Source organism: Leptidea sinapis, chromosome 3, assembly GCF_905404315.1.
Source record: "Leptidea sinapis chromosome 3, ilLepSina1.1, whole genome shotgun sequence".
NCBI lineage: Eukaryota > Metazoa > Arthropoda > Insecta > Lepidoptera > Pieridae > Leptidea > Leptidea sinapis.
Window position 1 is genome coordinate 16,922,099 of NC_066267.1, and position 14,096 is coordinate 16,936,194.

The window sequence follows — 14,096 nt, forward strand, 5'->3', positions numbered from 1 at the left end:
ACGACGAAAATATCATTAAATTAGGGGGGGTTTTCTTTTTTTTTAACGAAAATACGGGACGAGACGAGCAGGACGTTCAGCTGATGGTAATTGATACACCTTCCCCATTTCAATGCAGTGCCACTCAAGATTTTTGAAAAACCCAAAAATTCTGAGCGGCACTACAATTGCGCTCGTCACCTTGAGACATAAGATTTTAAGTCTCATTTGCCCAGTAATTTCACTAGCTACGGCGCCCTTCAGACCGAAACACAGTAATGTTTACACGTTACTGCTTCACGGCAGAAGTAGGCGCCGTTGTGGTACCCATAATCTAGCCGGGATCCTGTGCATAGGAGCCTCCCACTGGTAAACTCAATTGGTGCAATTGGGCAATTGCTATTTTTTTTAAGAAATTAAAATCAAACAAAGAAACACGAAGATACAGGCACTTAAGCTTATGGAGTAAGGGTATGTACCCATTCTCAATTATTCTGTTGCTATCTCGCAATACAAAAATTGTACACATATACAGGATATGTGTACAAAAAGAAAAATTAATAAATATACCTCTGTAGGTATATTTATTAATTATGGCAAAACTAATTTCACATTTCACTGACACGCACAGGTCGCAATTTATTATGGCTATCTCTGTTTAATCAGAAAAGTTTATTTTAATGATACTATATATATAAATATTTGATACTTCTCATCTCCGAAATATTAAATATATCAATATCTAAAAGTATTTGCATTAGAATTGCCTAGAATATTAAGAAATGCTATCGAAATTTAGACAATTTTATTCAATATATCTAAAATTCATTAAGGTATTTGTATTGTAAACAAAACTCGATAAAACAAACCTTTTTAAAGACGAAAATCCACGCAATCAAACTTGAAACTTCCATTCCTCGATTACCATAAACTCGAACAATGAAACGTTGATTCAATTTAACACGAAAAGAAACTGACAAAAAGATGTCGATGTAATGAGGGCCCGGAGCGCCTCCCTGTGACGTTCTCGACGCGCTCTGGCCTTTATTGCTTTAAGCTTTGCATTATTTTGCTCTCGACTCTCTCCAGTGTAAAGGAAAGCTTAATTTAGTTACACTTTGAGATGTCGAGGCGACAATCTCATTAAGGCCCGGGTTTGAGGATGGCTCACTTTGTCAAACGCCTCGGTGTATCCTCTGTGCTATTTAATTAGTTCAACTAAATTTTATGTATTTTCGTCATTGTTCCTGCTCTTACCTGAAATTACACTTCAGTCAGAGCTAATAGTATCTAGCCTTATCATTCTTGCACAAAATTTACTTGTTATTCGTCCAGATCCAGAAAGCAAACTATAATAATAAACTATATGATCCTAAGGCTTATATAAAGTGCTATTATAGTAATATTTTAATTGTATTCATACCTGTTAAATATAAAATATAAATAATATTATACATAACAATGCATAATTGAAAGCAGCATAATTGAAAATATATTCATCATCATTATGTTCTTGAAATCAAATTTGTGAGCGAAAACGTAGCATAAAACAGAGAATTAAAGATTCATTTGTAAAATGAAATGCTAATGGGGTGATTTCATGTTTTAATCTCGTCTCTGCCTTTTCCGTAGCCTTTAAGCTCGGACATTTGTGTAACATTGCGAGCAAATGGCAATTTATTTATAACGTTATATTATTATAGATTTAGTTTATTTGTATTAATATTTCATATTTTGAATAAATAATAATGTATATCCATAATAGTTGTGATAACCTGTTAAATAATTCTGATATTGTAAGGCACTTTTGTATCTTTATCAACTATTACGTACTTAAGTTGTATCTTATCTTTAAACTACTTTTTTCTTAGTAAAAAACAAAAATGAAAGGTATAACTTAGTGGTGTTATCATTACGTGTTATGACAGTTTGTTAAACTTAAAACCCAGTTTTAGTATAATCTTATAATTCTATAATATAAGAAGTTGCAGATTGCAGAAGCGCCTTCCTTCAATTACTAAACTGCGTGGTGTGGTGTAGTTAGTTATATTTAATAATAAACAACACAAATATGTTAGGCAGGGTTGCATCAACCAACTATAACAATTTTTAGATAACGTCATAACTTTAACTGTTAACCGTAACCGTCCAATCTTCACCGGTTGAAGCTATTGTTAATGTTAAATATCTAAATAGCGACCTGTCAGAAGCATAAAATAAATATTAGATATTGACTTTATATTTCACTTTTTAACTTTAACTATGCCAAGCAATACTATAGTGCAATACATTCCGCAGTCTATGTTAAAGTCAGCGTTAAATTTTACTAAAACCTTAAATATAACAGCTATGATGTCCCAGACTTTGTCAGTATTTTTTAGGTTTTCTGCTATAACTCTATTGAAGATGTTTGTAATGATTAAGTTTTTTGGCAGCAGGTGAGGTGGGATGGGCTTCTAATATACTTAGTCTGGTCATAAAAACTGTTACAATTAAAAATAAAGGAAATCCAATTCAAAAAACGACTTCAGTGGTGGTTTGGTGGTTTGGTGGTTTCACATCGCCAAAAGTGTTTCAAGGTACCAACGCCATGTTCAATAACTAAGAATGGTCCTTCCAGCAGGTTCGGTGCCGAACCATAAAGCTCAGTCTACGCACTAGTCTTGGTTGGAAACGAACGTTCCGGATTTCATCAGAGCTGAAGCCTGACCGTCGTCTAGTCTCCATCTTAATCCGCTGGTTTATGATTTATTGTCAGTTTGAGAGAGTACGACTTGCCCTAAATGCCATGATAATTTGGAGTCCTTAAAACAATCCGTACGATTGGCAGTGAAGAATTTTCCCATGGAAAGAGTGCGTGCTTCTATTGATAACAACGTATAGGACTATATTGTAGCCAATGGAGATTACTTCATTCGAAGTGGTCTCGAAGTCTTCGAAGCTTTTAATATTTTATATTGTTTTATATATATGTATTTAACTAATACACTGTAAAAGTAATAAAATATCTTGTTTGCAATACAAAATTTTCTTTTCTTTGTTTCAGTATTTATGGCAAAACTAGGTATAATACTTAACAAGAATATTTCTGTAAAATAAACGATATTGTTACCGACTGTACTCAAAAGGCGACTTGTACCCTAACACCTAACTGTTTATACCAGAGTTAAGGCTATAGACACTGATTAATGCGATTTTAATCCTTTCATAAAACCCCGAATCCAACCAGATTTAAATCACTCTTATCCTGCCTAAAGTTACATTGCAAAGTGAGAGATTTGAATTTTGAACCTTATGACATTAATTTTCGGGCGCATTTCGTATAACCAAAAATGTATTAAAGTCTCTTTGATACGGCATGGAAAAGGATTTCTAGCTTCTAAACATATAACTTTGCGTTTAATCTCCAAAGATTTAAGGTCGCGTTTTGAGCTGTCAAAATGATAGATTGTGTTAAACCAAATACAAAGGATGTTCAACTTTAAGGTTTGGTGCGAAGGCTTAAAATGATTGAACGCAGATTTTCAGAATCAATAACCTGTAAACCCGAATGAGTTTGATGGCAGTGTGGGAGCGTGAGCGATGTACAAATTGTAGATGCGTGTGAAAGAGATGCTGGTATGTTAGTCAAGTTCGTTTTGAGTAAATGGATTTAGGGATGTACGGCAGATGAGGCTTGCACCTGATCAACTTGATTTTATTTTTCAATTATTGTGGAGTACGTTTGATAGAGTACTTTTACTACAGATAACCCTATTGTTTGTCACAGATTAATAATGTTACTATTTCACACGGTCTATTACTTTTTAACCAACTTCAAAATGGAGGAGGTTCTCAATTCGATCGGTTTTTTACCACCGATTACGATGAGATTTGTTATCCTATTTACGTAATTCTTCTTTAGTTCGATGCGGAATTGATGCCATTTGGTCTCATAAAAAATACATAGTTTCGCCCAGTAGTTTTCATTTTATTAGTATGGATTCTCCTTAAGCCGTTGATTTAATATAAGGTTGATTGGACGAATTAATTATATAACTGATAAGCTCATCGACAACTTTTGGCTAACAATTTTGATTTATCATGTTAGCGAATGTTTAGTTTAAATAAATCTTCCAAAGCTACATATAGTTCATAGATTGATCGATAAAACGCAAGTTTTTAACAGAACACGAAAAAGGTAAGTAGATGGTTTGACCCTCATGTCGTATACAATAAGGCTTATATTAGGTTATACCTCCGCGTTCTTATACTAAAATAGGCACAAAAAAATATCTAATGTATCACTGTTCTTGTACTAACACTGGGTTTTAAGTTACTTTGTTACTAACACATTATGATCCTTTATTGGTCGAAATAAAGAATTTATTATTATTGAAAGGGCTATTAGGGTAGGTAAGTATCTAGTGCAGTGATCTACAATGGAATTCCAAGATTCTTTATGCATTATGTTTTAATTTTATGCAATAATATTTTCGCAAAGCAAACAATAGTCTTTACTAAGGGTATCTATTCTTGTTTGCGCTCTTTTAAAAAAGCATACTATTTTCAACTTTCATATTATGTATAAATGAATCAATGATGAATGTAAATTCTTTATTGTTACAAAAACATTAAAAGTTGTAATTTGTACAAGAGTTATGGTAGCAAATAGTATCTACCTCCTCAGTGATGTCTTCCAGCTAACCTAAAAGTGCAGAATATTTTATCATAACTTGAAATTAGCCAATAAATTACCATACTATAAGGCTGATTTACACGTATCAAGTTCACTAAAAATTTACTAAATTTTAACTTAATTTTAAGTGACGGGTTACCGTGTAAACAGTGAATTAAGTAAGAAGTTGCAAGTTAAAATTTAGTTGCAAGTAAACAAGGTAGAATAGAATTTTGTCTATTTTTGGTTAAGTTGGTGGGCGTGGCTAATCACTTGACACGTTTGGACAGGCAAAATTTAGTTAAATTTAAGTGAAAAGCATAAGCTGGCGGAGTGATTGCAACGTAGTTCCTACTTAATAAAAATCTTTCGAAAATGTCGAAGTGGACGGAAGACACGACTATAAAGTTCATTGAAGAATACATAAAGGACGATTGTTTATGGAATATTAAAAGCTTAAATTACAGAAATAAGCAAGCAAAACAACATAGTCTTGCCGCTATAGCGTCAGCCATGGCGATTGCAAATTTTGGTGTTAAGGAAGTTGAAACAAAAATAAAGAGTATTAGATCAAAATATTACATATCTTGAGCGAATAAATGAGTTTAACTAGTTATTTAGTATTTTTACGTGTAAACGGTTACTTAAAATTAAGTCGCTTGAAATTTAGTTAAAATTTAGTTAAGACTTGGCAACTTAATACGTGTAAATCAGCCAATAGGATAAATACACACACATACCAACATTAATATTGTTTCTTGTACCTAGGGTCAATGATATACTTAAATATGTCGCAGGGATATGATAGAAATAGAGATTTGGTCAATTCCCTAAGTGATTTGATCAAATCACGGAAGATATTAAAATAACAACAGGATTTTATCATTTCTCTAAACAAATCCAGCAATTTGATGAAATACCAGAATTTGTTCCGTGAAATAAAAAAAAATCTTTTCTTTGGTATTTTTTTAAAAGTATTATCTGGTAAGACTTAGACATAATTTTCATCATTAAAGCAACGTTATAGAATATGAGGACAACCAACTTCCAGTAAATTTTTTAATAGTTCGATTTCTACTTCAGCCGCTCTTTTTAAAATCGTTAGTCGGAGAAAACTGAATTTTGTTGCGTGATCCTGGTAATGTAAAAGCCATTTATAACTTTTGTCGGGGGTTGACTGTAAGTTAATAAGCCTGACCGCGGTGGTTAAAATCAGTAGATACAATTGGACAAACAACGATACCTTTTCTTGGGAATTTCTTTTTGGATTGACACACCATACACAGTTTCAAAAATTGCAATCAAACAGAAGTGGGAATTAAATATCTGGATTACAAATTATACAGCATTTTGTCTCTGCCGCCGAGGCCCGTCGATTGGTGAGTCTCACGAAGTATAACATAATATTCATCTGAATCACTCATTACCTACATTACATCATATTTACTTTCATAATAATATTGCTTGTTTGTTCTCTTTACTTTCATTACTGCAGCTGATTTAAATTGTTCAATCGCTGTTATAACCTCTTCTATCATTTCTCGAGTCCATACAGTTTTTCCCAATAGTTTTATTGACTAGCATGCGCGGATTGATGTTTTTTTGTCATTTCACGGAAACAATTCTGGTATTTGATCAAATCACTAGATTTGTTTAGAGAAATGATAAAATCCTGTTGTTATTTTAACATCTTCCGTGATTTGATCAAATCACTTAGGGAATTGACCAAATCTCTGTTTTTATCATATCCCTGCGACATATACACAACATAGATTCTTGCGCCTCTTCTAGAGTAGAAGAGCGCCATTTGTTTCCGAAGCGGCAGTAGTATCTAGTATATTAGAAATGACATCAAAAAGAATTCTAAAGGAATCAATTTTGAGAAAATAAATACCTTTTATATCATACACAACATACATTTATATTGTTAAATAAATGCACAAAAGAGGAGATAAAAATAGGATTTATTACAAAGGAATAACCACTAGTTACTAAGTCATAAGATAAACCCCCTTATTCATAATAGTCTGCTAACTTAAAGCATTGCTAATTCTCACTCTGTCTTCTTCTATTGACCTAAGTCAGAATGAGAAAGAAAAAACACTCCTAAGCGGCTGTTTAAAGTTAGTAGACCATTATGAATAAGGAGGAAAGTATGCATATATATATTATTTATACTATACGTTTTCTCTAAATAACTTGTAAGAAATAGTTTTTTATTAATTTTTTAAATGCATTGAGTGTCTGAGCTTTTCTTATATAAATGGGTATAGCATTACACAGACTGATAGCCTCGACCATAAATTAACTAATTAATTAATTAATTATTAAAATAGGTGTTAGTGTATTTAGTAATACACGTATTTAAGTAACCGTTAACGACAATCTATTTATTTATTAAAGCACACCACATCATATACAATACAATTTTCTTAATCTAATGTTACAATTAGTAGTTCTAAAGTATACGACAATTATGGTGAACATAAAAATTACAAAAAATACTCCCTAAATACTTCTGAAAAATAGAACTTATACTATCTAAACTATAATAAAAACAAAAAAATAAAAAATGAAAGTACAAATTATAACTTTAACTTATTAAAATAATGAAAATAATGAAGACGAAAAAAAAAGAAAAACTACTTATTTGACAAATGCGATTGAGTACGAGCTAAGTGTTTAACAACAGTTTCTTTAAACCTGACCAGCCCACCACCGAATATATCAAGTTCTGAATTGGTATCGTTTAACTTATTGTACTCGCGAAGAATTCGAGCGAGAGGCGCCTGAACTCCCAGGTTGGTTTTTACAGAAGGAACTTGGAAGATTCTCTTGATTTTGAACCTTGGAAATAAATATGGGACAGTAAGGTTAATATTCTGCAAGAGGTTACTACATTGTATTTGACCGTTTAAGAGTTTGTACAAAAATATTACTCCGGAAAGAGATCTCCGATCGAGCAATGAAATCATATTAAATTTCCTGAGGCGCTGATGGTACGGGTGTCTATGAGAGAATCCAGTACTAATGTATGCAAGGTGTCGTGTGAATGCTCTTTGAATACTCTCGATGCGTTGCGAATGGATCGCATATAGGGGATTCCATATAATACTACCATATTCGATATGACTGCGCACTAGAGCGTTATATAGAATTGTTTTTGTTTTGGAGCCGAAACAATTCGAGTTTCGCTTTATAAATCCTAACATTCGTGCGGATGTGGTAACTAATTTATTAACTTGTGCAATAAACGTTAGTTTGCTATCAATAGTTACCCCCAAGTCACGAATTTCCTGCACTTCTTTTAATGGTGCGCCATCGAGCTCATACACTGTAACAAGCGGTTTTTTTTTTCTAGTGTACTTAATATGAAAACATTTGCTTGCATTTAGAATCATACCATTTAATAGGCACCAATCTTTTATACCATTGAGATCACTTTGAACAAAAGCAGCCTCAGAGGCAGAGTTGATAACTTTATAAATTTTTAAATCATCGGCGAAGAGAGATGCTTTACAATATTTGATATGATTCCTAACGTCATTCACAAATATCAAAAAGAGCAACGGTCCCTGGGGAACACCAGATCGCGCAATATATGAATTAGATTCAGTGCCTCCTACAACTACTGACTGAAGTCTATTATGAAGATATGACTCGAACCACTTCAGTAAATTTCCTCCAATTCCATAATCTAAATCATAATCATAATCTAAACCCAAGCTCGTTGTCCTACATTGTCCCTCGGATCTCTCAGGTCTGAGGCATTCATTTTGGAATGGGTGGTAGTTTCTGGACTTTCAATAAGTAGTGTCACATCCTATTTTGAATAAAAATATTTGAATTCGAATTTGATCGATTAGGTATTTTATAGAGCCTATTCTAGTCGGCTCTATAAAATACGCCTACGCATAAAGCCTACACTAGTACTCTAGTATTCTCTAGAATCATACAATATCTGTTTCTCGCAGTGAAGCTGTAAAAAATCACTCCTTTAAGCAAAAAAAGTGTGTGCGTGTAATCTTTACGAGCGATTAAAGTAAAACTTAAGTATAATTAACTTTAGGAATAATTAACAGATACATATATATACTTTTTTTGCTTATCTGAAAGATCATAGACAAAATATTTTATTTTCGTTTGCCCTTGTTTGTCCCACCTATTCTAGGACATCCAGCAGGTGTATAACAAATATTCTTAAAAAGTTGAAAGACAAGAAGATTTAATTTATACCATTAAATATATACTTACATTAATGAAAGCCGTGTCATTAATAAATAATTGAATAAAAATAATTACATTATTAATATCACACATATCAAAATAACGTTGTTATTGAATATGGCTCTATGGGCTCGGACCTTTTGCCTGTCCGATGGATGAAGAAAAATTAACGAACGTTGCAAACGTCAGACTGAGAAGTGAGAACTTTTATTTATTAGAAAGTAGTCATAAATGAACAAATACACTTTAGCAATTTGAAACAATTTTTTAAACCATTAAATTATAATGGTGAAATTTTTTTTCAAATGACTTTTTTCTGTTGGAAGTACGAACGTAACTTCCGTCAGAAAAATATTCTGAGTCAACCCCAAGCAGCCTAAAGAAGGTTTACTTGAAAATAGGAAGTTCGAGGAAAAATTTCTTCGACTTTAGTTAAAGCGCTGTCTTCAATAGAGTATCTTAGCTCCATCTTCCGTCTCTATCGGGAAATGAGAACTCAAAGATGGCGGTATGGAGGCGTGGTTATTTGATTTATAGTGCCGTACGACGGATAACTTTAACTACTTGCTTATTCCATAACCTACATTTGTGTAACTTAGCTAAGCTTTATTATATTTTATTCTTTCACCAGAAGAATGGTACATTGTCATTGAGTCACATAGACTATTTACAAATATTCACATCCTATAATGTAAAAATAGGTAAACATCGTTGGTGTGCAACAATTGCTGTAACAAAGTGTAGTTTCGTTTATTACTTTTATTTGTATTTAAATATAATAGTTACGCACTATATTACGTAATATATCTTATCAGAATTATTAGAAAGAACCTTAGAACATTATTGTCTTTTGCCAGCTGTGCAAAATGAACGACAACCACGCAATACGGCAACAATCAGACCAGAGGCGTTGCGCGATATGGACCAAGAGAGGGCGCTGCGCGAGGCAGCCGTCGCTGTTGGTGTGTTTGGGTGAGTTAATTTTATTTTTACATAATTGAATTGATTCATCTAAAAAATAGAACAAATATTATATATATTCAATTTATCTACATACCTACAGCTTTTACTTCATTACGATTCATTAGTCTTATATTATGTATAAAATAATTAACCTTATCTACACCACCCACTACACCCATGCTTTAAATCCTCTTATAAAGATTCTAACACAGCTTATTGCCAACATTAAAACGCCCAATGTACTAATAACCATTACATCATCCAAACGAATGTTGTAATGAAATTCAGTACAACATTATATCATCCGTTTTCATAATAACACTCCTTTAGATGATATTGTGGTTACTAGGACTGGCTTTTTTAATGTTAGCAGTAATTTAACTGTTTCAGAATCTTTTATAGAGGATGTTGACAAAGTCTTGTATGCAACAGCTGTTGATAATTAGGTATTAAAACACTCATGTGATACTATTTGACCCACATTCGTGTTTTAATAGCCCTTATTACACAACAGTTGCATGAATAACTATTAATATTATATTAATCCACTCTCAATAATTTGTTCGAGCATATTTACACTTAAAATAGTAATTAAATATGTTTGCATTAATACATGAAAGAGAAATAATATATTTGCAATCATCCTTCTTTGTATAATGCGTGCATGATAAAATAACAATAAAAAGTTATAAACATTTCAAGTTGAAGCTTTTGAAACGCTGCCGAGTGCTCGTTGTGACTTCTCTCTTGGAAACGATGGCGACTTCCTTTGACGAACGAACTGCTGTTGCGGAAAACCCAGGCTTTGTGAATATATCTATGATTTCTAGTGAAAAATGTGCTATGAATAAATTGTATTGTATATTATTCAACTTTATTATATTATGTCACTATACCATCTACTCGACTCCGTAAAATTGCTAAATCTTTTAAAGTGGTTTGTGTTATATTTTATAATAAACTTCCAAATGATATTAAAATATTACCAATTAAAATATTTTAATGTATCGTAAACAATAAATTAACATCTAAGGCCTATTATAATGCGAAAGATTATTTAAATGATAAAATATAGTTGGAATTAAATTGTTAATGAATATTGGTATACTCATTTGAATGCTATTGTAACTTTCGTACTTCATCCTGACTTGCACTAAATAACTTAGTATACAGTTTTAGAGAGAATAAAGTTTTTTTTAAATTTGAATTATGCGAGTGGACCGTGGGGTAAGTAAGTGAGCGGGGTTAAGACGGGGTATTAAAGAACGATTCCCAGCTGCAAATTATTGTGCATTCAAATCTATTTCCCTATTTCTTTCATAGAAAATGCCTCCAAAGCCTCTCTATTTTTTTATCCAGTGACTCATTTATTGCCCGAGGAAAATCTTTCAAAAATTCCCAAACAAATTTAAAAATAAAGATGTCAGACTAAAACTGAAAGCTTCCTTAGATGCCTGTGTCTCAATAACATCGCATACTGCCTGCGCTCTTTACGTTTAAAATGCAATAAAAATGTCAATTTCGTGTCTATATGATGTTTCATATCTTGATATGTCTCTATTATGTTTTATATCACTTCTTCTGGTAATTACTTAGTCTTCATTATAAGTCTAATTAGGGATATATCTACCATACGAAATTGAGTATCAAATTCGCAAGAATTTAAAAACTTTAAATACCGCTATCTTACAGCATCCTTCGTAGGTGCGGTAAATCAATGATTAATTGCAAATGAAATCCACAATTGTACGTTCCATCCTAATAATACAGGTTGTTTTTGAGAAGGGCGGTGATTTCTATGTCGGAAACTACGAGACTTAGAGGAAAGTCGTAAAAGGAGTCATGCCCTCGATTTATAAAAAAAAAAAAAAAATCTGCATATTTTGTTTTAGTTTTTTTTTTAAATTTCTTGATATTTTGACGGAAATCGACACGGTAGATTTTTGGAAAAAAAAATTACATATTTAGTATTATTGGAGCAATGGACGCTGTTCCTGATTAGGATCAATCTTTGCAAACTTTAACTTTCGTTATTAGTAATACATATCGTATTACTAATAACGAAAGTACATACCAATTTTCTGCTTTATTATTTTGACATGGAAGCAAACTCACCCCCTATTCAATCTTTTTGTTAGAAATCTTACTTTTAGTGATATTCTATCTAGGATAAATCCTGTCATGGTATCAAATGCAGTAAGGCCATTAGAGACGTATAAACTTATGCACTGGAGTCATTTTGAGCAACTTATTAATTAGGTACGAGTAAAAGTGAGATATGAAAAGCAGTTTGTAATTTTTTCTATTTGCTTTCATAACATTTTTAGTAATACATATCTTAGCAAAATTGATTCTTATCAGCAACAGAGGCCATTAATCCAGAAATACAGGTTGTAATTTTTTTTGAAAAATCATTCGGGTCAATTTCCGTCAAAATGCTGCTTAGTTATTGGTTTCTTATAAATCGAGGGCAGTGTCCTTTCACAACTTTCCTCTAAGTATCGTAGTTTCCGACTTGGTCATCACCGCCCTTAAAAAAAAAACAGTACTTACGTACTTACCCTGTACCAATAATCGTAACAATATCAACACGCCTATTATTTTTTTTTTGTTATTTTTTTTTATGAAAATAATTTGATGAAACAAGCAGGACGTTCAGTTGATGGTAACTGATACGCCTTGTCCATTTAAATGCAGTGAAAGTGAAAATCCAAAAATTTTGAGCGGCACTACAAATGCGCTCGTCTCCTTGAGACAATATATTAAGTCTCATTTGCCCAGTAATTTCACTAGCTACAGCGCCCTTCAGACCGAAACAAAATAATGTTTACACATTACTGCTTAACGGCAGAAATAGGCGCCGTTGTGGTACCCATAATCTAGCCGGAATCCTGTGCAAAGGAACCTCCCACTGGTAAAAAATTATGCACTCATTGCTATATTACAAATGCATTCCAGCTTTCATTTAACTCCAAATAACATTTTTTACAATACAAACATGGTGCTCTAATCTCCTTCACCATATGTTATTATCTTTTACGATTCATTTTTAGAAAGCGATGAAGTTATAACAGCTGTTTATTTCTTTTCCTAATCCTCTAAAAAGTTCTGAATACTTCTAGCAAGGTGCAACATCCCATACCCGGCTTTGATCTCTGATGCCTAACCATTTTAAGAAATTCACCTTTAATAACTTTGATCCTAATATATACTTGAACCCGCACCCTTAGGGTTTATGAATCCCAGATGTCAGGGATATCACTTTAAAAATAACAAAACTGTTTAGATAACACGAATAAAATTAGAAAAAAAAAAATTATGAACGATGCGGGACTCGAACTCGCGACCTCTCGCGTTCCGAACAAGCGCTCTTCCAACTGAATATCGTTGATAAAATCTTGTATGCTTCCAACACTCTAAACATGCGGGTTCGAGTACCGACCGCATCGTTCATAAAAAATTATTTTCAAATTTTATTTGTGAAATTAATCCCAGAAGTGAGGGTTATCACTTTGAAAAACATAACAAATTGTTTAGATAAGTTGTATTAAAAATTCAGTAAAAAAATATGACGTGGTAAAAATAGACCCATCATAAACAATCTATTCTCGAATACGACTAAAGAGGAACTGCAGATTTGAATATAGAAACACATTTTAAAATAGAATTCTAATAAAAGATGGTATTTAATAGTAGGTGGAGAAACGTTTATATTGTGTCTGACGTCAAGTCATTGAGACGTAAATCAAGTCTCAAAGCCAGGCTGATCAAAGGTTGGGTCGGGAATGGTGTATGGGTGACTAGTCGTTACCGTGATGTGCTTAATGTATTGAAAATCTAGACTAGTGTGATAAATTAACTTGCGGAAGCCCAATAAATACTTTTTTATTTTCAACGACAAAGAATAATTAAATAAACATTTTTCTTAAGAAAGTTTCCCTAATTTTATCCCTTGAAACTACAAATTATGGTTTAAGACGATATTCGCCATTCAGAAAAAGCAGTGGCTAGCTTTCTTATGGTAAAAGGCCATTCTGAAAGTTTTGCAAAAAAAGGCTTTATCATTTGTCATTTATCGGCGTTAGATTTTTATAAAAAAGCTTCCTGAAAACATAACAAAAATACCCAAAGAGATGCTGGTAAAAGTGCGCTACTTGTAGTGGGTGGCTGTATGGTCCTTGTATCGGTCCTTGTTTTTTTTTTAATTTAAGTTATTGATTAGGTATGAGTTATTATACTTGTAGAATGACTAATAAATTGCTCTCATAAT

The 14,096-nt window shown here is 32.5% G+C and overlaps 1 protein-coding gene across 1 annotated transcript in view; it reads left to right on the top strand.

Annotated features, from left to right (window-relative positions):
* The window catches only part of LOC126979356 (photoreceptor-specific nuclear receptor), a 49,006-nt gene that overhangs the window by 21,530 nt on the left and 13,380 nt on the right, over positions 1-14,096 (top strand). The window contains exon 5 of the mRNA XM_050828596.1: positions 9,721-9,835. Coding sequence (XP_050684553.1) covers positions 9,721-9,835 — 115 coding nt within the window. The remainder of the gene's footprint in view (positions 1-9,720; positions 9,836-14,096) is intronic.